This window comes from Lichenostomus cassidix, unplaced genomic scaffold (genome assembly GCF_008360975.1).
Source record: "Lichenostomus cassidix isolate B80296 unplaced genomic scaffold, HeHo_3.0 HiC_scaffold_886, whole genome shotgun sequence".
NCBI lineage: Eukaryota > Metazoa > Chordata > Aves > Passeriformes > Meliphagidae > Lichenostomus > Lichenostomus cassidix.
The window spans coordinates 4,223-29,877 of NW_028148064.1; the positions used below are offsets into that span (position 1 = coordinate 4,223).

The 25,655-nt window shown below is 53.7% G+C and overlaps 1 protein-coding gene across 1 annotated transcript; it reads left to right on the forward strand.

Annotated features, from left to right (window-relative positions):
* Window positions 1–14,538: 14,538 nt before the first annotated feature.
* LOC146420122 (uncharacterized) lies at window positions 14,539–15,377 on the forward strand (the record flags this gene model as incomplete). The annotated part of the gene is made up of 1 exon (XM_085048618.1): window positions 14,539–15,377. A coding segment is annotated over one exon (839 nt), but the record flags the coding sequence as incomplete, so codon positions are not given.
* Window positions 15,378–25,655: the final 10,278 nt, after the last annotated feature.

Below are 25,655 nucleotides of genomic sequence, written 5' to 3' on the forward strand. Positions count from 1 at the left end.
AAGCAGACACGAGCTGCCCCAGTGCTGTGGATGCTGTCAGCCCCAGCCTGGGCTGAGGGAAGGTGGATGATGCTTTTGCCATGCATCTCCTCTCCTATAGGAATTTTCATTTTTCCCGATCACACACCTTGATGAGGTTTCTCACCAGTTCTATATATTTGGGAGATCACCATGTTCCCAAAGAGCAGATAGTGGGTGTGTTTGGGAGGGAGCTGGGGGCTACCGGGGGATCCAGTGTTGCCATGGGGATGCAGGCACAGCCGAGACAATCCAGGGGCTTCCCAGCAAATCCCAGCACTGTCTGGATGATCCAGAGCTGCCCAGACAATCCAGCCCTGCCCGGACAATCCAGCCCTGCCCAGACCATCCCGGTGCTGCCCTCACGATGCCATCCCGCCCCCTCAGCCCGGGCAGGAGGATGAACGGAGGAGCCTGAGGAGAGGGCGGATGGCATGTGTGGCAGGACAGACATCCCCCCCCCCCCCTTCTCTCTCTCCCTGATTGCTAGCCGAGATCGATGGCTCAGATTAAGTCAATGGCTTAATCCTGACTATCAATGCTGGTGTCTGGAACTCAGAGCGAGACACTGAGAGAATGTGAATAATTTTCAAGTGACCGCAAAATACACACTCTTTTCCCTATGAAACACCACGAAAAAGTCAGTAAAATCAGAAGCTTTCTACATGGATGTCGGAGCGCGAGAAAAGTTTCTCCCCTGAGCTTTGGACGCAGGCTCTGCGGTTACTTCCCCGAGGGATTGAGAGCGGATCTGGTGCATCCCCAGCTCCAAAAATTGGATTTGGTAAGAAGCATTCAGTTTCCAGAATTGTATTCTTCTTTGCTAGCTACAATAATATTAATAGGTACAATTTTCATTTTCAGCGCTGTATTGTTTTTAATCTCCCTATTTTGGGCAATATATATATATGTTTGTTTTAGCTTTGAATAGCTTTTCATGTTTTGTGTAGTAAAATTTGTCTAGTTCTTTGTTCCGTTGTCACCTGTGTCTAATAAACCATAATCTATTTTACATTAGACATAAATCGGCTGTCTTTATAAGAACTTACGAGTGAGACTGGGCTTTGGGGTGCTGGTCACTCTGAATAGGTTTGGTCACTAGTTGTCATAGGCCTAGGCAACTGGTAAAATCTATGTACCCTCTGTTTCCACTCATGACAGCATGGCCAGAGGCCTTGCTTTCATTTGTCTTTGTTTCCTAACGTGCACACCTGTTTGCAGTAGGAATAAAGGACTTTTCCTCAGTGCACTCTGTCTGCCGGGATGTGCGGCAGCGACGTGGGGCTGGGCTGGCAGCTGGGGGGCACAGCCCGAGCTCCTGGCATTTTGGGCTCCCTGTGGCAGCAAGACACTGCACTAGAACTTATAAATCCATTGAATGAACACCTCAGTGACTCAGCACCACTGCTTTGGGGTGAAGACAAGGCAGGGGATTGATCCCAGGGTGGCTGTGACCCTCCCCAGTTTGCATTCTAATGCAAGCCCTGAGAGCCCAGCCTGTGCAAAGCACTTTGGAACAGAAACAAGCACCTTCTGCCAGCGTCCTGCAGGAAGGCAGCAGTGGCAACAGGAATCTGCCTGAAGCTCAAACTCCCTGAAATGCATGTGTTGTGGACTTTGAGTCCCCATGGGCAGCTGGTGATTTCCACCTAGGCTAACTCAGGCTTAGGCAGAGAGGTGAAGGCACTGGAACTGGAGAACTGTCCTTTCTTAACACAATGCCTTCCTTTCACAGGCCTTGCCTTGGGAAGCCTGTGCTCAGGGGTGCCTTGGAACAGGACTTTTCCTCTTTGGAACCCCTGGAAATCACCATCAACGCCATGGGCTGCATGGCCAAGAAAGAGGAGAAGGATCTCTCCTCAAGTGTGCCCTAAAAGGGTCTGCAGGAGAATTCTTAGGAAAAGCTGCTGAGTACTCCTGGAGCTTTCTAAATATTTCCAAATCAAACTCACCCTGCAGTCAGTGAGAGCAGAGATGTGCCCTGTGAGTATTAAACCCTGAAGAAAAGTGTTACTCTGTAACCTGTTTAATGTTCAGAGAAGCAAATCCTGTTCTCTCTTAACTGTTTCCTTCTAAAATACAAACTTGCTATGCTCATTTTGCTTTCAAGTACTGATGTTACTGCGTCTATTAAGATAAAGTAGGTGCACTAAGAATAAAATATCAGAATAAAGGAGCTGAAGCCTTAGGCCTCAAGAGCTGACCAAGAGGGAACTTTCTGAGCAAAGTAATGCTGCTAACATGGACCAAGCTAAATCCAGCAGATAGAATCCGGGAATTCTAGAATCTTTTCTGTTGGAAAAGACCTCTGAGCTCATCAAGCCCAGCTGTTCACCCAGCACTGTCAGCCCAGCACTAAACCACATCCCTGAAGTGCCAAGGCCTGAACAAGAGGCCTGACTGAGGCCTGAACAACAGGCCTGAGCCAAAGGTGACCTCTCCATGAACCTTCCAACCAAAGGTTATCTTTGTATCCACTCATTAACGAAATATGTATGATCATTAGCACTGTGATAGATGTATCCACTAATTAGTGAAACATGTATTGACTTTTCTGTATTTAGAAGCTAAACAAGGCCATGAAATCCAACATCTGGCCTGGTTTGGGGGTGTATGGTCAAAGTCAACTCCCTTGGTTCCTCCTTGAGCCCTGGCCAGGCTTTGGGGAATCCAAGAGGAGAATGAATCCAGAAGTTCCTGCACTAGAAGTGCTGTCAATTTGTTTGTTCAGCACTCTCCAAGCTGGGCTCTCTCCCAGCGAGGTTGGAAGTCTCACCTGTGGGTGGACACAGCCGCAGGAATTCCCAGTGTCCAGAGTGGCTCTGCAGTCCTTGGCTGTGACAGCTTCCCCAGCTGATGTGTGGGTCTGGCTGATGGTAAAGTCTGAGGCTAACTGGTGATGGATCTTTCTAAATCATTATAGGCAATCTTTGGTAGTGATGATTGGGTTCATTGCTGAGCTTCTCCTTTTGTAATTCTTTGCAAATGATTTTGTATATTGCTGAACTTATCCTTTTGTAATTCTTGGCAGTTTTGAATTTATATAAATTACACAATTCCTTCAGTTGCTGTCTGTGTCTTTGGTGCTCACCCTGACCACCGGCAAAACAGGATCCCCTCCTGCCCAAGTGATCCCTGAGAAGACAAAAACCATCACTCCAAATATCCCCCCTTCCTCCTTGTTCCTCCACTTTACACATTGAGTGTGATGTCCTATGGTCTGGGATATCCCTGGGGTCAGTTGGGTCACCTGTCCCCCTGTGTCCCCCCCAACCTCCCCCACACCCCCAGCCCCTCCCCAGCTAGACAAGGAGCAGGAAAGGCCTTGGCTCTGTGCAAGCTCAGCGAGAACAAAACCATCTCTGTGTGATCAACCCTGTGCTCAGCACAGCCCCAAAGTACAGCCCCAAGAAAGCCCTGGGAAGGAAATTCCCTCTGCCCCACCCAAAGCAGCACCCCATGGCCATCCAGCATCACCACGGCTCCACAGGCTCCTTTCTGACCGTGACAATCCCCATCCCAGCAGGGCAAAGGTTGTTGGCCATGGACCCAACCTCAGCAAAGTGTCTCCTGCAGGTTGTCCTGGCACTGGACAGTAGGAAGGGGGCTCTGTGCTGGTTGCCATGGTAACCTCTGTACCAGTGATGCCCTACGGTGGTTGCCATGGCACCCAAGCCCAGCAGTGTCTCAGTGCAAGTGTCCCTGGCATCAGTCCCTCCAAGAGGTTTCCATGGCAATGCCATGACAGGTGACCCAGGTGTGGTGTCCCAGTGCTGGTTGCCATGGAAACAGTCCCCAGCACTGACCCTTTCTGTCAGGCTGACCTGGCCTTTGGCCCTGGCACTGGGCTTTGCTGCTGGTTCCACGGTGCCTGCCCAGCCAGCGCGGCACAGGGCAGGTGGCCATGGCACAAACCCCAGCCATGGATCCCCTGTGGCTCTGGGCAGTGACACCAGCCCTGAGCAATGGGCTGCTGCCATGGGCTCAGTGAAGTGGCCATGGCAACAGCCCCTTGCAATGGCCCAGGGCAGGTTGGCATGAGAATCCAGCATCACAGCTGGCCCAGGGCAGGGCTGCAGTGCCCTTCCCAGCAGCCTGGCTGCACACAAGCACTTCCAGGGCTCTCTGCATTTCCCTTCCCCTCACTCTTGGCTCACTCACACACCTCTCAACAATCCCCTGGGTGCTTTGAGCTGCAAGGAGTTCAAAGCTTGTCTGTCCTTCAGCACTTGGTCTAATTCTGTCTTCACTGAACCCTGGATTAGGGTTTATTGCAGAACTTCTTGTGTGTCTAAAACATTCCTTGCAAGGCTCTGCCTTGGGGAAGAGGAACCTCTTTAATGACAGCTTGGGTTTGGCACCCAATTGAGGAGAGTGTCTCTTTTCAGTGGGGAAACTAAGGCGCTTGAGATTGCTTCAAACAAACAAACAAACAAAAAAAAAAAAAAAAAAAGAAGTCCGCTTAGCCTGAGTGCAGCCAGTTCTCCAAGGAGAGCAGGTCCCAGGTGAGAGAGGAGAGACAGAATGTGTTTGGGGAATGTGGGGCAAGGTTGTCCATACTGTGCCAGACCTCAAGGCACAGCTTCTCTGACCAGGCCAGACCTCCTAGGGGAGACCTTGGATCAATGTCAGTCACTGAATGCTGCAATCACCTCTTCTCTAAATGGAAAAATACACCCTTTTAAATAGGAATGTGGATTTATTAGAAGCTCCTTGAAATATTTCTCCATAACTAAAAAAAAACTTCCTAATGAACAGCATTAGACCAGAGGGAAATCAAGGCAGAGCCATGGTTAGTTAGGAGTCTGGATCAGCCTAAGGCTTTGTGTGCCAAGGCAGAGCCAGGCAGGACACAGAGCTGTCAGGGAAGGAAGGGCCAGCGAGGTGGGGCAGCCGGGGGATGATGACAGCCTGCAGGGACAGAGGCACAGGGCATGGACAGCGTAGGACAGCCTGGGCTGGAGAGGGCAGAGGGATGTGCAGGAGCTGCAAGGCCCTGACAGAGCCAACTTGTGCAGCACTTTGGCCATGGCTGCTGTCCCTGACCCTGAGGCCAGCAGGACACAAGTGACCCTTGCAGCCCTGGGGCCTCATGGCCTCCTTGTCCCTGCCCAGCAGCCTGGCAGGGGCCACCCCATGGTCCTGCCCTTGGCATTGCACATCCCCACATCCCAGAGCCCCGGGAAGAGCCCTGAGCAATGAAGGAGGGACAGGATCTGCCTTGCCAGGGACTGGGGCTCAGGGCTTGGCCCTTTGGATTCCTGAAACACATCCAGGTTTGCTCAGCATCAGAGACACCTTTGTCTTGCTTGTCCCCACCTGCCATCACTGCCTGCAGTGTTCTGCTCTAACTGCTGCCTGGGGACACTTTCTCAGTTGTGTCTCTCAGTGGAAACCATTAACACAAGAAACTTCAGTATTTAAATCTCACTTTGACTTCTTTAGATGTTTTTAAAACGTACTCTGAGGGACTGAGTCTGGTGCAAACAGCACCAAAGCCCCACGAGGGTCATTCAAGTCCCTGTGCTGTTGCTGTGCTGCTGAGCTGGGCTGGGCTCCTGGCACAGAGGAGCTCCTGGCAAGCGGCAGCGCTGCAGAGAGACAGCTCTGCCCAGGAGCAGCTCCTGTGCACAGCCCAGCAGGGCTGGGGCACTGCCAGGCCATCTCAGGGACACCAGCAGGGCACACCCAGAGCTCACAGGTGCTCAGCATTGGCAGGGGCTGTGCCATGGCCCAGAGGGGGCTGTGTCATAGCCATGGGCACCTCTAGGGCTGTGTCAGAGAGCCACAGAGCAGCTGTGATGTCAGAAAGGAGCTGTGTGACATCACAGAATGGGTTGTGTGAGGTCATGGAGGGGACTGTGTGACATCACAGAGCACACTGTGACATCACAGTGTGGCTGCATCACATCCCAGGTAGGCTGTGAGGTCACAGAGGGCTGTGACATCACTGAGTGGGTTGAGACATCACAGAGCATGCTGTGACATCACAGGGCAGGATGTAATGTCACATGGTGGTGATGTGACACCATAAAGCAGGCTCAGACACCAAGTGGGCTGTGTCATCACAAGGAGGGCTGTGTGGTTGCAGAGCAGACTCTGCCATCATAGAGGATGGCTCTGTCTGACATCAGAGAGCAGGATGTGACATCACAATTTGGCTTTGTAACATAATGGAACAGGCTGTGTGATGTCACAGAGCAGGCTGTGATGTCACAGATTGGGCTGTGACATCACAGGGTCATTGGGTGACATCACAGAGGGTGTGTGACATCGCAGAATGGTGGTGTGTCACCCGAGGGCAGGTTGTGTGACATCACAGTATCAACTGTGACATCATAGAGTGGGCTGTGACATCACAGAGTGGCTATGTGAGGTCACTGGAGAGGTCACTCTGCCCCAGCCCCTCCTCACAGTTCCCCCAGACAAGTCCAAAGCTGCTCGTGCACAGCAGGGTCCCCTGTCCCCCCAGATCCCCCCTGCCCCCCAGTGCCACAGCCTCCCCCACAGGATGTTCCACAAGATCGACCCCCAGAGCCTGACACGGGGACAGGGGGGACAGGGCCCTGGGGGGTGGGACAGGGGGACAGGGATGCCCCAGCAGTGTCCCTGTGTCCCCCAAGGCGAGAGCCCGGCCCAGGGCTCCTTCACCCTCTTACAAACGAGGGCTTGAGAGCAATTAAAAAATCCCCAGTAAAGGATCAGCAAACACCAGATTTAATATTAAGTGACAGAACAACAAAGTTCCTTGGCAAGAGTCACTCTGCTCCTGACTGGACAGTTCAGGCACACCAAGAGAAAAAACAACAACAAAAGCAAGCAAATCCAGGCAATCAAACCAGAAATGACCTGAGAATTGGCACTGTGTATGTGTGTGTGTGTGTGTGTGTGTGTGTGTGTGTTTAGGTGGGTGTGACACAAAAGGACAGTGAGGGCAAGGATAAAAGGAATATGGCCTAAAACCTTAACAGCCCTCAAACTTAAAAGAACTTAACTTATACCTTAAACTCAACAACTTAGCAAAATAACAGCCCTGAGCAGCATTTCACTTAGCTCATACCTTATGACTGAACCTCACTTACAGGCCTAACTCACTCAGATATCCAAGGCACTTCAACACCTCCCAGAGCAGCATTTCTCCCCCATTTCCAGAGCACAGGCACACGTGTGTGCACACAGACAGACAGAGGCAGTGCCAGGGAGCTGTCAGAAATTGCCCTGGAGGGCAGGGAAATGCTCACTGCAGATGCTTTTGCATCTCCCCAGCAGGCGAAGGGTTGAGCCTGGAGGAGTGGGGGGATCGGCCCAGGGTCCCTCGTTGTTCGGGGATGCCCCGAGTGCAGCAAACGGGAGAGTTCCCGGCTCGGAGAGGCCCCACTCAGAGGGAGCTCACTGCTCCAGGAGAGCTCCAAGGGGCTCCTTTTGGAGCCCTGTTGATAGGGCCCCAAGAGATGGGCTTTAGTCAAAGCAATGTTCCATCCTGGCTGCACTTTGCATCAACAGCTTTCTTGGACACTGTGAGAACAGGGATGTTGTGCCACTGAGGGACGGAAAACAGTTCCCAAGGCTGCTCCTAAAGAAAGCAGGAGCTGGTTGGACAGCAGCAGTGCCTGGGAGCAGACAGTGTTTGTGATCAGCTGCAGAGGAGCTGAGCCCAGGGGCTGTTGGCCAAGGCTGAGGCCTAACGAGCATTTCTCAGATCGCAGGGCAGCCTGAGAAGGGGAGGGAGGAATGCACCACCCCAGGGCACCATGGAGCTAAGGAGACCATTGTGACACTGTGGGGCCTTGTGGGACCAAGGGACCATTGTGACACTGTGAGACCCTGTGGAGCTGAAGGTCCATTGTTACATTGCAAGGCCTCATGGAACCATGGAGAGAATGTTGAGACACTTCACAGCCTCATGGAACCAAGGGGACATTGTGACAGTGCAGGCCTTTTGGAACCAATAAGAAAATTGTTACACTGGGGTGGTTCATGGACTCATGGACACCAATGTGACACTATGGGGTCCCAGGGAACAAAGGTGCCATTGTGACACTGCAGGGCCTCATGAAACCAAAGCTCCATGGTGATACAGAGTGGCCTAATGTAATCAGTGGTTTACTGTGACACTACAGAGCCAAAAACCATTGTGACACTGTGAAACTCCATGGAATCAAGGGCCCATTGTGACACTACAGGGCCCCATAAAACCAAGGGAACATGGCACAGGTCTGCCTGGTTTGGCCTCCCAGGGGCTGCCTGACTGCTCCAGCCAACCTTGACATGTTGAGAGACACTTCTCATCTGCCACTGAAACACTGGGGCTCTCTGCTGTCCTTCCTGTGGAAAAGAACTGTCCTTCTCCTCCAGGCACCCATGGCCAGAATTGGGATTTCACCACCACATTTCCTTCTATCCAGGGATTGTTCCCATAGGAATATTGCCTTGAACTCAGAGTCCACAAACAACTGTAATTCCTTTTAGAGGTCTCATTGAGAGAGTTGTTTGGGGCCTTACACCTGCACTCACCATTCCACAACCCACATCCCACTGCTCCCAGGAGAGCCACAGACCCACATTCCCAGGGCATGGGAGTCAGGGCTTGGCTGCCCTGCTTGGCACAGCCCAGGCAGGGCTTTCACAGCCACATTCCACACTTCATTTCCCACCTGGACCCAGTGGTGCCTCTGCGTTCTGCTTCCCCAGCCCCAGGGATGCTCTCTTTGTCTGCTCATTGCCCCCACAGTCTCTTGGCAGGGATGGCCTCAGTGGGGGCTGCTGACATCCTCAGAAACTTGAAGGTTGTTGCTGAATTTTACTTTTCCAGAGGCTTGTTCAGATTTCAGATCTTCAGGAATTCAGTGTGCGAGGGCTCATTAACATTGAAAATACCTTAACAAGTCAAGCCTCTGGGAATAATCTGATTGAAGTTTTCAAACCCTTTGTGATTAAATAGGCAGGGCACAGAGCAGCCTCCTCTCTCGGCCACTTGCCTGTTTTCCATCCCTTCCCCAGGCCCTGGCTCTGCCCCACAAGCCCTGGGCTCAGTCCTCCCCCTGCATGCTCACACAGGCTGAGATGGACACTGATGGGTTTCTCTGCCAGCTTCTCTCAGCCCAGCCCAGCTCCCCCCAAGCTCTCCCAGCTGCCCTGAGCTCTCTGCAGCACCAAGGGGCTCTCCCCAGCACAGCCCAGCCAGCTCTGGCCCCACAGCCCTGCTCAGGCCAGGCTGCTCTGGGCACTGGCCCCACGGCCTCAGCCCCTCTCCAGGGCACAGCAACAGCTGGAGCTCCCAGAGGACTCAGTCCCACCGATGGGGGAATGTGCCTGGCCAAAGGAAAAGGAGGCTCCCTGTGTCCCCTGCTCTCCTGGCCAGGAGATCCTGAGAGCTCTGCAGCCCCTTCTGCCATGCCATCTCCCCAGGCCAACATAACAGCCTTATGGCCCTCAAGAGCTGTTCCTGCTCTGTTCACTCCTGATATGATGAGCATAGTACAAAAATAACAAAAACATTGTTACAGGTTCATTTATTTCACTTAACTACAATGTGAGACTCCTCATTTACATGAAGTCTCTGGGTTACAAAAGATGAAGTGATAATTAAATTGCAGAGAATGAATAATACCATTGCTTTAAAGACAACACCATCAGAAGCAGAAAAAATATAAATAAGGAGAGACTTGGCCTGTCATGATGTGTGCCGAGACCCAGTAACAGAGGAAAGCAGGTGGTTTTTGATAGCTGAAAAGAATCCAGAAATCAGTCCTCTGAGAGCTTTCTTGAGCTCCTGGTTCCTCAGGCTGTAGATGAGGGGGTTCAGTGCTGGAGGCACCACCGAGTACAGAACTGATACCACCAGATCCAAGCATGAGGAGAGATGGAAGGAGGGCTTCAGGTAGACAAACATGGCAGTGCCGATAACCAGGGAGACCACGGCCAGGTGAGGGAGGCATGTGGAAAAGGCTTTGTGCTGTCCCTGCTCAGAGGGGATCCTCAGCACAGCCCTGAACATCTGCACATAGGAGAAAACAATGAACACAAAACAGCCAGAAGATATCCAAGCAGTAATGACCATGAGCCAAAGTTCCCTGAGGCTGGAGTGTGAAGAGGAGAGCTTGAGGATCTGGGGCACTTCACAGAAGAACTGGCCCAGGGCATTACCCTGGCACAGGGGAAGGGAAAATGTATTGGCTGTGTGCAGCAGAGCAGTGAGAAAGCCACTGGGCCAGGCAGCTGCTGCCATGTGGGCACAAGCTCTGCTGCCCAGGAGGGTCCCACAGTGCAGGGGTTTGCAGATGGACACAGAGCAGTCATAGCACATGATGGTGAGGAGATAATACTCTGCTGAAATGAAAAAAAACAAAAATAAACAGCTGAGCAGCACATCATTCATAGGAGATGTCCCTGGTGTCCCAGAGGGAATTGTGCATGCCTTTGGGGACAGTGGAGCAGATGGAGCCCAGGTCAGTGAGGGCCAGGTTGAGCAGGAAGAAGAACATGGGGTGTGCAGGTGGTGGCCACAGGCTACGGCGCTGATGATGAGGCTGTTGGCCAGGAGGGCAGCCAGGGAGATGCCCAGCAAGAGGCAGAAGTGCAGGAGCTGCAGCTGCTGCATGTCTGTGAATGCCAGGAGGAGGAAGTGGCTGATGGAGCTGCTGTTGGACATTTGCTGTGTCTGGCCATGGGGACCTGTTGATGGAGAAAAGGACAGTGACAAGTTAGGAGAGGCTGCTTTGAGCCAAAGCTGTGCCATTCCCTGCAGACTGTCCAGCTGGGAGTCATCCACCCTTGTTCCTTCTCGGGGAAAACCTTCATCCAGGTCCCTGCCTGAGCTCCACTTGTGCTGTCTGAGTGTGCCATGAGCAGCCAGGCCTGTGCGTGGGGCTCTCGAGGAGCCATCCCTGCCCTGCTGCCCTGGGATTGTGGCCATGGGGCAGAGGGACAAGGCTGAATATTCAGGATTTGTCAGGGGAATCCCTCCTAATGCAGAAAGGATTGGCAGCATTTTCACTTGCAGTTCCACAGGATAGCAGGAGGGAGTTTGAAGGAATGTTTCCCTACCCACACATCATTCCTGGTTCTCTGAGGTCAGAAATCCCCAGCATTTCTGCTGTACTCAGAGTTTGCCACTGAGAGATGTGAGAAGCAAAGGGATTCCCTGTGGCTCAGGGCAAGGTGAGGGGCTGGATGGGCTTGTTCCCAACTGCCCTGGGTTTGCACCTTTGGCTGCAATCAGAGCACAATCACACTCCCCTGTCACCCTGGGAAGAAATCAGACCCTGCTGAGAGCAGAGGGATCACTGAATGTCTCACCCTCCCCAAAGGTCTCTCAGCAAGGTCTCAGCCCCTCCTTCTGCCAAGGACACTCACAGTTCCCTTGGCAAACCCAACAGCATTTCCTCACTTGTGGCATCTCTGCACTTCCCTGTGGGGCATTCAGGGAACTCTGAGAGGCTCTGGCACAGATTTGCACCCAGGAGGGAAGCTCAGCACTTGGAAGGACACAGCAAGGAGATCCCCAGGTATGCTCATGATGGCATCTCAGGGAGGGAGGCTCAGCTCCTTCCCCTTTCCCATGGACTGCTTTGCCCACAGCCCCACAGGTCACAGGGAAGCTTGGACACCCCATTCCCATGGACACAGCTGCCTGGGAGGAATCCCAAGGGCAGTGCCTGCCTCAGCTGCTGCAAAGCCCAGAGCCTCCCTGAGAGCACCAGATAACAGTGACAGTATCAGAGGAATGCAGAAACAAGAGAAGATGTTGTGGTGCTGTGCCTGAGAGGGCAGGGCAGGGACAGCCTGGCACTCAGGACAGTGTTCCCTGTCCCCAGCTGTGCACAGCACCTCCCACATACCAACAGAGCCCTCCTGCCCACAGCACTGCTCTGTTCAGCTCTCTCTCCTTCCCTCATCATCTCCCTGTGCTGCACATGTTCCTCCTGAGAGGAGCCTTGTCCCTGTCAGCGCTCACAGAGCCCATCCCACCCTCTGTGCACTCGCCCGGCCCTACAGAAACCTGCCTGTCTGCAGGGCCCTGCCTGGGGGAGGCTCTGTGTGCAGGTGGGCAAGGGCAGCTGGCAAGAGCCCTGCTGGGCCCTGCAAAGGTGCTGCTGCTGCTGTCCATGGGCTGAGCAGTGGCTGAAGGCCCTTGAGGAGGCTCCCAGCAGACACACTGAGCACCCAAAGGTACAGAGCAGGAGTTATTGTTCTTTGTGTCTGCAACCCTCGGCCCGGGAGCATCGCCCCCCCGGGACATCCCACAGGTGAGCGGGCAGGGGGAGCTCGGCCCAAATATCTTGAGTGATGCCTGGGGTTGTTTTTGGGAGGGGGGGATTTTTGGACCCTCTAGGACTGGAGCACCTAACCCCAAATATTTTCGTTGGCTGGACAGTAGGGGTTTTTTTGAGGGGTGGGGGGTGGGGGAAGGGGGCGGATTTTTGAATCTTGCAGGACTCCAAATGTGAGTTGCAAATGCCCCTTGGGGGGATATGGGGGAGTCCCCAGCATGTGGGATTTTTAGGGGATCCCGGTGGCGTCTGCTGGGAGGGATGGGATGGGATGGGATGGGATGGGATGGGATGGGATGGGATGGGATGAGGCCTGAGAAGGGTTGGATGTGGATTGGGGTGTGGGATGAAGTTTGGGGGAGGGGGATGGGTGGGATGGAGCCTGGGATGAGGCAGCCGAAGGTTGGGGGTGATGAAGCTGGGGGGACCCCACTCCTTAGGGGCTTGCGGGGTATCCGGCACCTGTGAGGGAGTTTTGGGGTACCCCTGATCCTTCGGGGGTGGCACTGGCAGCAGGGGGGACACGTGGCTCCGGCACCTCTGGACCCCATCTGCGCCCCCCCTCGCCCCCAGCGACCCCGGGAGCAGAATTTGGGGAGGGGAGAGGTGGGAACTTGGAACCCCCAAAACCAGTCATAGGCGAGGGGGGTTGGGATTGAGGGAATGATGGTGCAAGGGCAGAAGAGCAAGGGAAAAGAGGGGGCTGGGACCCCCAAAGAGAGCGGGAGGGGGATGGGACACCCCAGTTGAGTTGGGAGGGGTCTGTGGATTGGGAGAAGGATGGGAAAGGGGAGGAGAGGGGAGGGAAAGGTGGGGTTGGCACAGAAGCAGGGCAGTTCCATGGGGGTCAAGCCCTGTCCCCCAGCACTCAATCCCCAGAGCAATTCCCTGGGGCTCTGGGGGAGGTGGATCTGCACTGGGGGTCCCCAAGCCCCCTGCCCATCCCTGGGGCTGATCGGGGGGTTCCCCCCACCCAGCAGCCAGTGCTGCAGCAGCCGTGGGGCAGAGGAGGCTGGGGAATGGGGTTCTGGGGTGGGAGCAGAGAAGGAGTGGGAGGAAGAGGAGGGAGAGAGGAGGAGGAGCAGGAAAAAGAAGAGCAGGAGAACCATGAGATTTCACCACCCACTGGGTCTGCAGCACCCCTGGCTCTGGGATCATTGCCCCCCCTGCATTCCACAGGTCACCAGGGAGGGGAAGCTCACCCCAAAGCTATCAGGGGGGTCTCTGGGAGGGTGTTAGTTTTTGAGGGTGTTTGGAACTTGAAGATTCTGGAAGAGAGTGCCAGATAACTTTGCAGGTCCCGGGCTGGGATATTTTGGGCTAAAGGGGAGGTTTGGATCTTGCAGAACTCCAAGGCTGAGCTATAAATGCACCTTTGGTGGAATACTGGGGGGTCCATTTGGGAATTGCCTGCTATCAGCAGGACAGGCCAATCGTTTTGGGGATCTGTGAGAGAGCCCAGGGGAGTGGAACGCAGCACTCCGCAAGTGGAGAGAGCAGAGAGAGGCAATACCGGAGCTGGGGGACCCCTGGCAGCCTGGAGGGGTGGGGGAGGCTGGAGATGAGGCAGGGCTGGGACACTGTGACACTGAAAGGGGTGATGGGGAGAGGGGGAAGCCCCGAGTGCCTGGAGTGGGGGGAGCCTGAAGAGAGGGACCCTGGGAGCCCTTGGAGCCAAAGCACAATCAGGGAAAAAGGGACCCCTGGGAGCACCGAAACCCCACAGCATCCCTAAGCAGGACCCAGGAGAAGGAGGATCCCTAGGACCCATGGGAGCCCCAGCAGCTTTGAGAATGGGGAACCCCAGATCCCCAAAGACAGAAGACTGGAACAGGGGGACCCTGGGAGGCTTTTTCTGAACTCATTCCTATTTTAGGAGGATCTTAGAGACACAAAACAGTGAGTTCTAGAGATAGCTTTCGGAAGGAGGAGCCCCCAATCTCACTCCAATGCACTCACAACTTTTTTTTACCCTGACCAGGATTTCCGATTCCCAGAACTTGGCCAGATGGAGAAGGAGGCTGTGAGGAAGAGGAAGATGCCCCAGGGCAGCCAGGCAGGTGAGGAGGAAGTCACTGCCCCTTTCCTGCTCTCTTCTCCTTCATCTCCCAGCCCAGCATCACCCCTGGCTGCAGGACAACCCTGCTGCTGACTCTGTCCTGGTAGGGATGGACTGGGGGGATCTCCTTCCCCTTCCCTCTGGCATGGAGGCAAATCCCAAATCCTCTCCTTGTCCTTCCTTCCCCAGGCAATGAGCTGAGGAGAGACACCAGAGAGGACAAGTCCTTACGGCAGAACCTCATGGAAGAGGCCATTTTGAGCAGCTCCATGACCCAGGAATCCAACCGGGAGGAAAAGCCCCAGAGAAGCTGCACAAGGAGGGGCTGCAAACCCAGCCCAGGGTGCTCTGAAGGGCAAAGACCCACCCTGTGCCAGGAAGTTGGCAAGAGCTTCAGCTGGAGTTCGGAGCTGGAGATTCCTGAGAAGCTTCATGAGACCGAGAAGCCCGATGAGTGTGGGGAATGTGGGAAGAGTTTCAGCCAGAGCTCCAACCTGATTGTCCACCAGAGGATCCACACTGGGGAGAGGCCCTATGAGTGCTCCAAGTGTGGAAAGAGGTTTCACACCAGCACCAATCTCCTCATCCATGAGCGGATTCACACAGAGGAGAGGCCCTTCCGCTGCCCTGACTGCAGAAAGGGCTTCAAGCACAACTCCCACCTCATCACCCACCAGATGATCCACACTGGGGAGAGGCCCTATGAGTGTGCCGAGTGTGGGAAGAGGTTTCAGACCAGCTCAGATCTCCTCATCCATGAGCGGATTCACACTGAGGAGAGGCCTTTCCGCTGCCCTGACTGCAGGAAAGGCTTCAAGCGCAACTCCCACCTCATCAGGCACCGGCGCATCCACACTGGGGAGAGACCCTATGAGTGTGGGGAGTGTGGAAAGAGCTTCAGCGACAGCTTCACCCTGATCTGCCACCAGAGGATCCACAGTGGGGAGACACCCTATGAGTGTCCCGAGTGTGGGAAAGGCTTCACCCAGAGGTCTAACTTGACCAAACACTGTCGGAGGCACTGGTAAGGGAAGCCCTGCAAGTGCCCCGAGTGGGGGAAGAGCTTCATGTACTGCTTCGTATTCATCTCCCATCAGAGGACCCACACTGGGAAGAGCCCTGGTGACGCACACTGCCAGTGACCCAGTGCTGTGATTTGACCCTGGCCAAATGCCAGGCACCTATGAAATCTGCTTTCTCTTCTATCCCCTGCTGCAGCTGTGCAGAGGAGAGGGGAAAAAGAAAACCCTAACACACACACACACACACACACACACAGGGCTCATGAGTCAAGATAATAAACCAGGCAGGATGCAGTGAAGGGCAAAACAGGCTGAGAACTTAAAGTTGCAAAGTGATTTCTTGGTAACCTAACCCTAAAGAGAGTCAGAGGAGGCAAATGAGAACTAATAATAAGCTCTTAATACACTGTTTCTCTGCTCATCCCCCTCCCTCTTTCCCACCAATAGCACAGGGGGTTGTAGTGGGCAGGGTATGGGTTTTTTTGGTCAGTCCATGACCAAAATTTCTTTCACTGTTCAGGGAGAGGAGTCCTCTACTTAGCCATGGGTCCCTCCCACTGGAGACAGTCCTCTGCAAACTTCTTTGCCATGGGTCCAATCTCTCGAGCAGCAGCCACTGGAATCTGCTGCCCCATGAGTTCTTGTCCACAGGGTTCAGACCTCTGAGCCCACGCCAGGCTGTTTCCATCCCAAGGAACAAGGCCTTTCCCTGCACTGGGACTCCCACTGGATCACAGCTTCCTCCAGGCATCCACCTGCTCCTCTAGCGTGAGCACCTCCCCACGGGCTGTGGGTGGATCTCTGCACCCCTCGTGGACCCCATGGGCTGCAGGGGGACAACCTGCTTCACCATGGTCCTCACCACGGCCAGCAGAGGATTTTCATCTCTGGTGCCTGGAGCACCTCCTCCCCCACCTTCTCCACTGACCTTGGTGTCTCCATGTTGTTTTCCCTCACATATTCTCACCTCCTCCTCATCCTCTTTCTAAAAAGAAGTGTTTGCTCACATTGTTTTGATTTCTTCCTAAATATGATATCCCAGAGGTGTAACCAACATCTCTAATTGGCCCAGACTTGGCCAGCAGCATGTCCATCATCTTCAGAGCCATCAGAGATTGGCTCTGCTGGACATGGTGAAAACTTCTAGAACATTCACCCAGGACACACAGGAGCCATTTCTGTGCCCCTCCCCACCCACTAGCAAAAACTGGGCTCAGCAAAACCAACTCATGAACACAAGTTTTCTCCCAACCCTTCAGCCACTTCTTCAGGCCTACCACAACAGCTTTTGCAGGGTTTAAGTTTCCCCTAGATGCTAAAGAGAGCTTGCTGATGTTCTGGGCTAAGCAAAACTAACATACTCAGGTTGGGAAGGCACCTGGCTGGTGGCTTCCATGGCCTCCTGATTCCCTGTGGCCACCTGAACAAATGCAGGGGCAGGAACATCCATGGGGACTCAGATTGACATCCAAAATTCATAGGGAAGAGCTGATTTATTAATGTTACACCCTAGAAATTGTTACCTGCTGTGTAATTGTTTCTTCTGATGGCATCAAGAAATGCTGGATGATCTTGGAGGTCTTTTCCAACCTGAATAATTTCCTTCTTCACCTTGTCAGAACAACCCAGGCTGAGGTAAAATAAAGAAATTAAACAAAGAGATCTAAAGCTGCACCATTTTACTGTGCATTTGGGGGTGAATGTGGGGTTCAGGGGAATACCCATGAGGATTTGGATGTCCTGGGGCTGCCCAGGCTGGGGGACAGGACAACAGTCTCATAGTTGTACTGGCAGAATGTGTCCACCTGAGCCCATCTGTTGTTCAGAAATTCTGGTTTTCTGTCCCAGTCCCTGGCCTGCCTCTCCCCATGTGGGGTGTGCCCCCCAAAGTGCCCAAATCACTGCTGCAGTGCCCGAGCTGCTCCTAGCTGTGGATGTTCCTGTCCACCAGCCTCTCCTGGTCAGTGCCATGGGGGGTGGGAGGGGGTTTAGATAATCCTGGGGGAATTGAGAGGGGCTTTTGTGGCTTTTGGGGGCATTTGTGGTGCTGAGAGGGAGTTTGGCAGGCTCTGTGAGAGAGGTTTGGGGTCCTGGCAGGGCTGTGTGACTTGGAGAGAATTTGGGTGGGTGTAGGGGGAGATGGGAATGGGGTTATGGTGGCTCTTGGGCCCATTGATATTGCAGGGAGTGGTTTGTTACCCCCCATCCCAGTGTCACCCCCTTTTCCCTCCCCACAGGGCTCCTGACCCAGCTCCTGCTCCCCTCAGGAGGGAATTTGGGGCGGGGGCAGAGGGGGTGCACAGCCCCCGCCGGGGGATGACCCTGAGCCATTGCCTTTTGTTTAGCACCAACCTGGGCTTGGGGCTGCAGGAGGAAGAGGCCGATGGGAAGCAGATCCTGCAGGTGGGACAGTGCTTGGGGTCAGGGCAAGGTCCTGCCCTGCACACCTGGCTCTGGTGTGACACTGCCCCGGGAAGGGAGCGGGACATTCCCATCCCCACGGATCAGGGCTGTGAGCAGCACTTGGAGCACAGACATGGAAATACTGGGAGGAACTGGGAGCACACTGAGGGTGTGAATTATCCCCACCACCACCTTTCCAGGGCAGCCCTGGATCTGAGAAATGCTCGTAAGGCCTCAGCCTTGGCCAACAGCCCCTGGGCTCAGCTCCTCTGCAGCTGATCACAAACACTGTCTGCTCCCAGGCACTGCTGCTGTCCAACCAGCTCCTGCTTTCTTTAGAAGCAGCCTTGGGAACTGTTTTTCTCCCCTCAGTGGCACAACATCCCTTTTCTCACAGTGTCAGAGAAAGCTGTTGATGCAAAGTGCAGCCAGGATGGAACATTGCTGTGACTAAAGCCCATCTCTTGGGGCCCTATCAACAGGGCTCCAAAAGGAGCCCCTTGGAGCTCTCCTGGAGCAGTGAGCTCCCTCTGAGTGGGGCCTCTCCGAGCCGGGAACTCTCCCGTTTGCTGCACTCAGGGCATCCCTGAACAACGAGGGACCCTGGGCCGATCCCCCCACTCCTCCAGGCTCAACCCTTCGCCTGCTGGGGAGATGCAAAAGCATCCGCAGTGAGCATTTCCCTGCCCTCCAGGGCAATTTCTGACAGCTCCCTGGCACTGCCTGTGTCTGTCTGTGTGCACACACGTGTGCCTGTGCTCTGGAAATGGGGGAGAAATGCTGCTCTGGGAGGTGTTGAAGTGCCTTGAGTGATATCTGAGTGAGTTAGGCCTGTAAGTGAGGTTCAGTCATAAGGTGTGAGCTAAGTGAAATGCTGCTAAGGATTGTTCTTTTGCAAAGTTGTTAAGTTTAAGGTATAAATTCAGGTTAAGGTAGAAGTTAAGTTCTGTTAAGTTTGAGGGCTGTTAAGCTTTTAGGCCATATTCCTTTTATCCTTGCCCTCACTGTCCTTTTGTCACACACACACACAGGGACAGTTCTCAGGTCATTTCTGGTTTGATTGCCTGGATTTCCTTGCTTTTGTTGTTGCTTTTTCCCCTGGTGTGCCTGAACTCTGCAGTCAGGAGCAGAGTGACTCTTACCAAGGAACTTTTCTGTGCTGTTGCTTAATATTAAATCTGGTTTTTGCTGATCCCTTGCTGGGGATTTTTTAAGTGCTCTCAAGCCTTCGTTTGTAAGAGGGTGAAGGAGCCCTGGGCCAGGCTCTCGCCCTGGGGGACACGGCGACGCTGCTGGGAGGTCCCTGTCCCCCTGTCCCACCCCCCAGGGCCCTGTCCCCCCTGTCCCCGTGTCAGGCTCTGGGGGTCAATCTCGTGGAACATCCTCTGGGGGAGGCTGTGGCACTGGGGGGCAGGGGGGACCTGGGGGGACAGGGGACCCTGCTGTGCATGAGCAGAGTTGGACTTGTCTGGGGGAACTGTGAGGGGGGCTGGGGCAGAGTGACCTCCCCAGTGACCTCACACAGCCACCTTGGGATGTCACAGCCCACTCTGTGATGTCACACAGCCTTTTTTATGATCTCATAAAGCTTCCCTGGGGTGTTATAGCCCATTCTGTAATGTCATAGCCTGCATTATGATGTCACACAGCTGTTCCATGATGCCACACCCCCACTTGTGATGTCGCATAACCACCCTGTGGTGTCTTACAGACCACTCTGTGACCGCACAGCCTGCTGTATGATTTCATTCAGCTACACTATGATGTCACAGCCTGCTTTTTGATTACACACAACCAGTCAGTGATGCCACAGCCCATTTTGTCATGTCACATATCACACCCTGCTCTGGGATGTCACAGCCTGCTCTGTGGTGTCACAAGCCAGTCAGTAATGTCACACGGCCAACTCTGTGATGCCATACAGCTACTCAGTGATGTTACACAGCTCACTCTGTAACTGCACAGCCTGCTTTGAGGTCATACAGCAACCCTGTGATATCACAGCCTGCCCTGTGATGTCACACAGTCCCCTCTGTGATCCTTTAGCTGCTTGATGACCTCACACAACCAATTCTGTGATGTCATAGCCCAATCTGTGACCTCACACAACCCACTCTGTGATGTCACACAGCTCCTTTCTGACATCACAGCTGCTCTGAGGCTCTCTGACACAGCCCCAGAGGTGCCCATGGCTATGACACAGCCCCCTCTGGGCCATGGCACAGTCCCTGCCAATGCTGAGCACCTGTGAGCTCTGGGTGTGCCCTGCTGGTGCCCCTGAGATGGCCTGGCAGTGCCCCAGCCCTGCTGGGCTGTGCACAGGAGCTGCTCCTGGGCAGAGCTGTCTCTCTGCAGCGCTGCCGCTTGCCAGGAGCTCCTCTGTGCCAGGAGCCCAGCCCAGCTCAGCAGCACAGCAGCAGCACAGGGACTTGAATGACCCTCATGGGGCTTTGGTGCTCTTTGCATCAGACTCAGTGCCTCGGAGTGTGTGCAAAAAACTTCTCAAGTATTCAAAGTGAGATGGAAACATTGAGGTTCCTTGTAGTTTAAATGGGTTCCACTAACAGACCCAACTGAGAAAGTGTCCCCAGACTGCAGTTAGAGCAGAACACTGCAGGCAGTGATGGCAGTGGGGACAAGCAAGACAACGGTGTCTCTGATGCTGAGCAAACCTGGATGTGTTTCATGAATCCAAAGGGCCAAGCCCTGAGCCCCAGCCCCTGGCAAGGCAGATCCTGTCCCTCCTTCATTGCTCAGGGCTCTTCCCGGGGCTCTGGGATGTGGGGATGTGCAATGCCAAGGGCAGGACCATGGGGTGGCCCCTGCCAGGCTGCTGGGCAGGGACAAGGAGGCCATGAGGCCCCAGGGCTGCAAGGGTCACTTGTGTCCTGCTGGCCTCAGGGCCAGGGACAGCAGCCATGGCCAAAGTGCTGCACAAGTTGGCTCTGTCAGGGCCTTGCACCTTCTGCACATCCCTCTGCCCTCTCCAGCCCAGGCTGTCCCATGCTGTCCATGCCCTGTGCCTCTGTCCCTGCAGGCTGTCGTCATCCCCCAGCTGCCCCACCTCGCTGGCCCTTCCTTCCCTGACAGCTCTGCATCCTGCCTGGCTCTGCCTTGGAACACAGAGCCTTGGGCTGATCCAGACTCCGAACAAACCATGGCTCTGCCTTGATTTCCCTCTGGTCTAATGCTGTTCATTAGGAAGTTTTTCTTATTGTTATGGAGAAATATTTCAAAGAGCTTCTAATAAATAGGTATTCCTAGTTAAAAGGGTTTGTTTTTTTCCTTTAGAGAAGAGGTGACTGCAGTATTCTGTGGCTATCATTGATCCAGAGTCTCCCCTAAGGAGGTCTGGCCTGGTCAGAGAAGCTGTGCCTTGACGTCTGAGTGGGGACAACCCTGGTCCTCAATGCCCAACCTAATCCTGTCTCTCCTCACTCACCTGGGACCTGCTTTGCTTGCACAACTGGCTGCACTCAGGCAAAAAGGGGTTTTCTTCTTTTATTTCTTGAAGCAATCTCAAGCTCCTAAGTTTCCCCACTGAAAACAGACACCCTCCTCAAGTGTGTGTCAAACCCAAGCTGCCACCAAGGAGGTTCCCCTTCCCCAAGGCAGAACCCTGCAAGAAATGTTTTAAACACATAAGAAGTTCTGCAGTAAACACAATTCTTCAGAGTTGGCTTCAGAGTTGGCTGAAGGCAGAATTAGAGCAACTGCTGAAGGACAGACAAGCTTTGAACTCCTTACAGCTCAAAGCACCCAGTGGCTTGTTGAGAGGTGTGTGAGTGAGCCAAGAGTGAGGGGAAGGGAAATGCAGAGAGCCCTGGAAGTGCTTGTGTGCAGACAGGCTGCTGGGAAGGGCACTGCAGCCTTGCCCTGGGCCAGCTGTGATGCTGGATTCTCATGCCAACCTGCCCTGGGCCATTGCAAGGGGCAGTTGCCATGGTCACTTCACTGAGCCCACGGCAGCAGCCCATTGCTCAGGGCTGGTGTCACTGCCCAGAGCCACAGGGGATCCATGGCTGGGGTTTGTGCCATGGCCACCTGCCCTGTGCCGCGCTGGCTGGGCAGGCGCCGCGGAACCAGCAGCAAAGCCCAGTGCCAGGGCCAAAGGCCAGGTCAGCCTGACAGAAAGGGTCAGTGCTGGGGACTGTTTCCATGGCAACCATCGCTGGGACACCACACCTGGGTCACCTGTCATGGCAGTTGCCATGGAAACCCCTTGGAGGGACTGATGCCAGGGACACTTGCACTGAGACCCTGCTGGGCTCGGGTGCCATGGCAACCACCATAGGGCATCATTGGTACAGAGGTTACCATGGCAACCAGCACAGAGCCCCCTTCCTACTGTCCAATGCCAGGACAACCTGCAGGAGACACTTTGCTGAGGTTGGGTCCATGGCCAACAACCTTTGCCCTGCTGGGATGGGGATTGTCACAGTCAGAAAGGAGCCTGTGGAGCCGTGGTGATGCTGGATGGCCATGGGGTGCTGCTTTGGGTGGGGCAGAGGGAATTTCCTTCCCAGAGCTTTCCTGGGGCTGTGCTTTGGGGCTGTGCTGAGCACAGGGTTGATCACACACTGATGGTTTTTTTCTCGCTGAGCTTGCACAGAGCCAAGGCCTTTCCTGCTCCTTGTCCAGCCATGCTGGGGAGGGGCTGGGGGTGTGGGGGAGGTTGGGAGGGGACACAGGGGGACAGGTGACCCAACTGACCCCAGGGATATCCCAGACCATAGGACATCATGCTCAGTGTATAAAGTGGAGGAACAAGGAGGAAGAGGGGACATTTGGAGTGATGGTTTTTGTCTTCCCAGGGAAAAATTGGGCAGGAGGGGATCCTGTTTTGCCAGTGGTCAGAGTAAGCACCAAAGACACAGACAGCAACTGAAGGAATTGTGTAATTTATATAAATTCAAAACTGCCAAGAATTACAAAAGGATAAGTTCAGCAATATACAAAATCATTTGCAAAGAATTACAAAAGGAGAAGCTCAGCAATGAACCCAATCATCACTACCAAAGATTGCCTATAATGATTTAGAAAGATCCATCACCAGTTAGCCTCAGACTTTACCATCACCCAGGCCCACATCAGCTGGGGAAGCTGTCACAGCCAAGGACTGCAGAGCCACTCTGGACACTGGGAATTCCTGCAGCTGTGTCCACCCACAGGTGAGGCTTCCAGCCTCGCTGGGAGAGAGCCCAGCTTGGAGAGTGCAGAACAAACAAACTGACAGCACTTCCAGTGCAGGAACATCTGGATTCATTCTCCTCTTGGATTCTCCCAAAGCCTGGCCAGGGCTCAAGGAGGAACCAAGGGATTTGACTTTGATCATACACCCCCAAACCAGGCCAGATGTTGGATTTCATGGCCTTGTTTAGCTTCTAAATACAGAAAAGTCAATACATGATTCACTAATTAGTGGATACATCTATCACAATGCTAATGATCATGCATATTTCAGTAATGAGTGGATACAAAGATAACCTTTTGTTGGAAGGTTCATGGAGAGGTCACCTTTGGCTCAGGGCCTGTTGTTCAGGCCTCAGTCAGGCCTCTTGTTCAGGCCTTGGCACTTCAGGGATGTGGTTTAGTGCTGGGCTGACAGTGCTGGGTGAACGGCTGGACTTGATGAACTCAGAGGTCTTTTCCAACAGAAAATATTCTAGAATTCCAGGATTCTATCTGCTGGATTTAGCTTGGTCCATGTTAGCAGCATTAGTTTGCTCAGAAAGTTCCTTCTTGGTCAGCTCTTGAGGCCTAAGGCTTCAGCTCCTTTATTCTGATATTTTATTCTTAGTGCACCTGCTTTATCTTAATAGACGCAGTAACATCAGTACTTGAAAGCAAAATGAGCATAGGAAGTTTGTATTTTAGAAGGAAGCACACAGTTAAGAGAGAACAGGATTTGCTTCTCTGAACATTAAACAGGTTACAGAGTAACACTTTTCTTCAGGGTTTAATACTCACAGGGCACATCTCTGCTCTCATTGACTGCAGGGTGAGTTTGATTTGGAAACATTTAGAAAGCTCCAGGAGTACTCAGCAGCTTTTCCTAAGAATTCTCCTGCAGACACTTTTAGGGCACACTTGAGGAGAGATCCTTCTCCTCTTTCTTGGCCATGCGGCCCATGGCGTTGCTGGTGATCTCCAGGGGTTCCAAAGAGGAAAAATCCTGTTCCAAGGCACCCCTGAGCACAGGCTTCCCAAGGCAAGGCCTGTGAAAGGAAGGCATTGTGTTAAGAAAGGACAGTTCTCCAGTTCCAGTGCCTTCACCTCTCTGCCTAAGCCTGAGTTAGCCTAGGTGGAAATCACCAGCTGCCCATGGGGACTCAAAGTCCACAACACATGCATTTCAGGGAGTTTTAGCTTCAGGCAGATTCCTGTTGCCATTGCCATTGCCTTCCTGCAGGACGCTGGCAGAAGGTGCTTGTTTCTGTTCCAAAGTGCTTTGCACAGGCTGGGCTCTCTGGGCTTGCATCAGAATGCAAACTGGGGAGGGTCACAGCCACCCTGGGATCAATTCCCTGCCTTGTCTTCACCCCAAAGCGGTGGTGCTTAGCCACTGAGGTGTTCATTCAATGGATTTATAAGTTCTAGTGCAGTGTCTTGCTGCCACAGGGAGCCCGAAATGCCAGGAGCTCGGGCTGTGCCCCCCTGCTGCCAGCCCAGCCCCATCGCTGCCGCACATCCCGGCAGACAGAGTGCACTGGGGAAAAGTCCTTTATTCCCACTGCAAACAGGTGTGCACGTTAGGAAACAACGACAAATGAAAGCAAGGCCTCCGGCCATGCCATCCGCCCTCCCCTCAGGCTCCTCCGTTCATCCTCCTGCCCTGAGGGCTGCGGGGGCGGGATGGCGTGGTGAGGGCAGCGCCGGGATGGTCCGGGCAGGGCTGAATCGTCTGGGCAGGGCTGGATCGTCCGGGCAGGGCTGGATCGTCTGGGCAGCTCTGGATCGTCTGGGCAGGGCTGGATCGTCTGGGCAGGGCTGGATAATTTAGGCAGGGCTGGATCGTCTGGGCAGCTCTGGATCGTCTGGGCAGCTCTGCATCGTCTGGGCAGCTCTGGATCGTCCGGACAGTGCCAGGATTTGCTGGGAAGCCCCTGGATTGTCTGGGCTGTGCCTGGATCCCCATGGCAACACCGGATCCCCCGGTAGCCCCCAGCTCCCTCCCAAACACACCCACTATCTGCTCTCTGGGAACATGGTGATCTCCCAAATATACAGAACTGGTGAGAAACCTCATCAAGGAGTGTGATTGGGAAAAATGAAAATTCCTGCAGGAGAGGAGATGCATGGCAAAAGCATCATCCACCTTCCCTCAGCCCAGGCTGGGGCTGACAGCATCCACAGCACTGGGGCAGCTCGTGTCTGCTTCCTGAGGGAATTTTTCCTCATTATGTCAGATGAGGAAGGAGAGGGCATTCTAGAGCTCATTTCAGTGCTCCAGCTGAAATGTCTATTGAACTAAAGGTGTGTATGATGCCACTGGTCTGGTTTTGTGGAGTTCCCTTGTATACACTGGGCGACCACAAAAGAAAAAGAAAAAAAATATTTAACAGATATCCTGCTTTTTTCAGTGACTGTTTCTTCTTGCAAAATCATTAAACTTTATTTCGAAGACTCAGCAAACTGTTTTTGTCACCTGCAGAGAGACCTAGCAGAAAGGAGACTGCTGCCCTGCTGTCGGAAAAATCCAACCATATAGTGGCAAAATATGGCCCCAAAAACCCCTGATAAACAGGGGAGAGCAGCATGTTTGGGAATGTTCTCATGTTGCCCCCTATGTGCCTCTGCCTGGGTGCTGCTTCAGGGATCCCCTGCTTGGTGCAATCATGAACATAAATTCCCTCTTGATATTTCAGCCCCAGTTTTGTG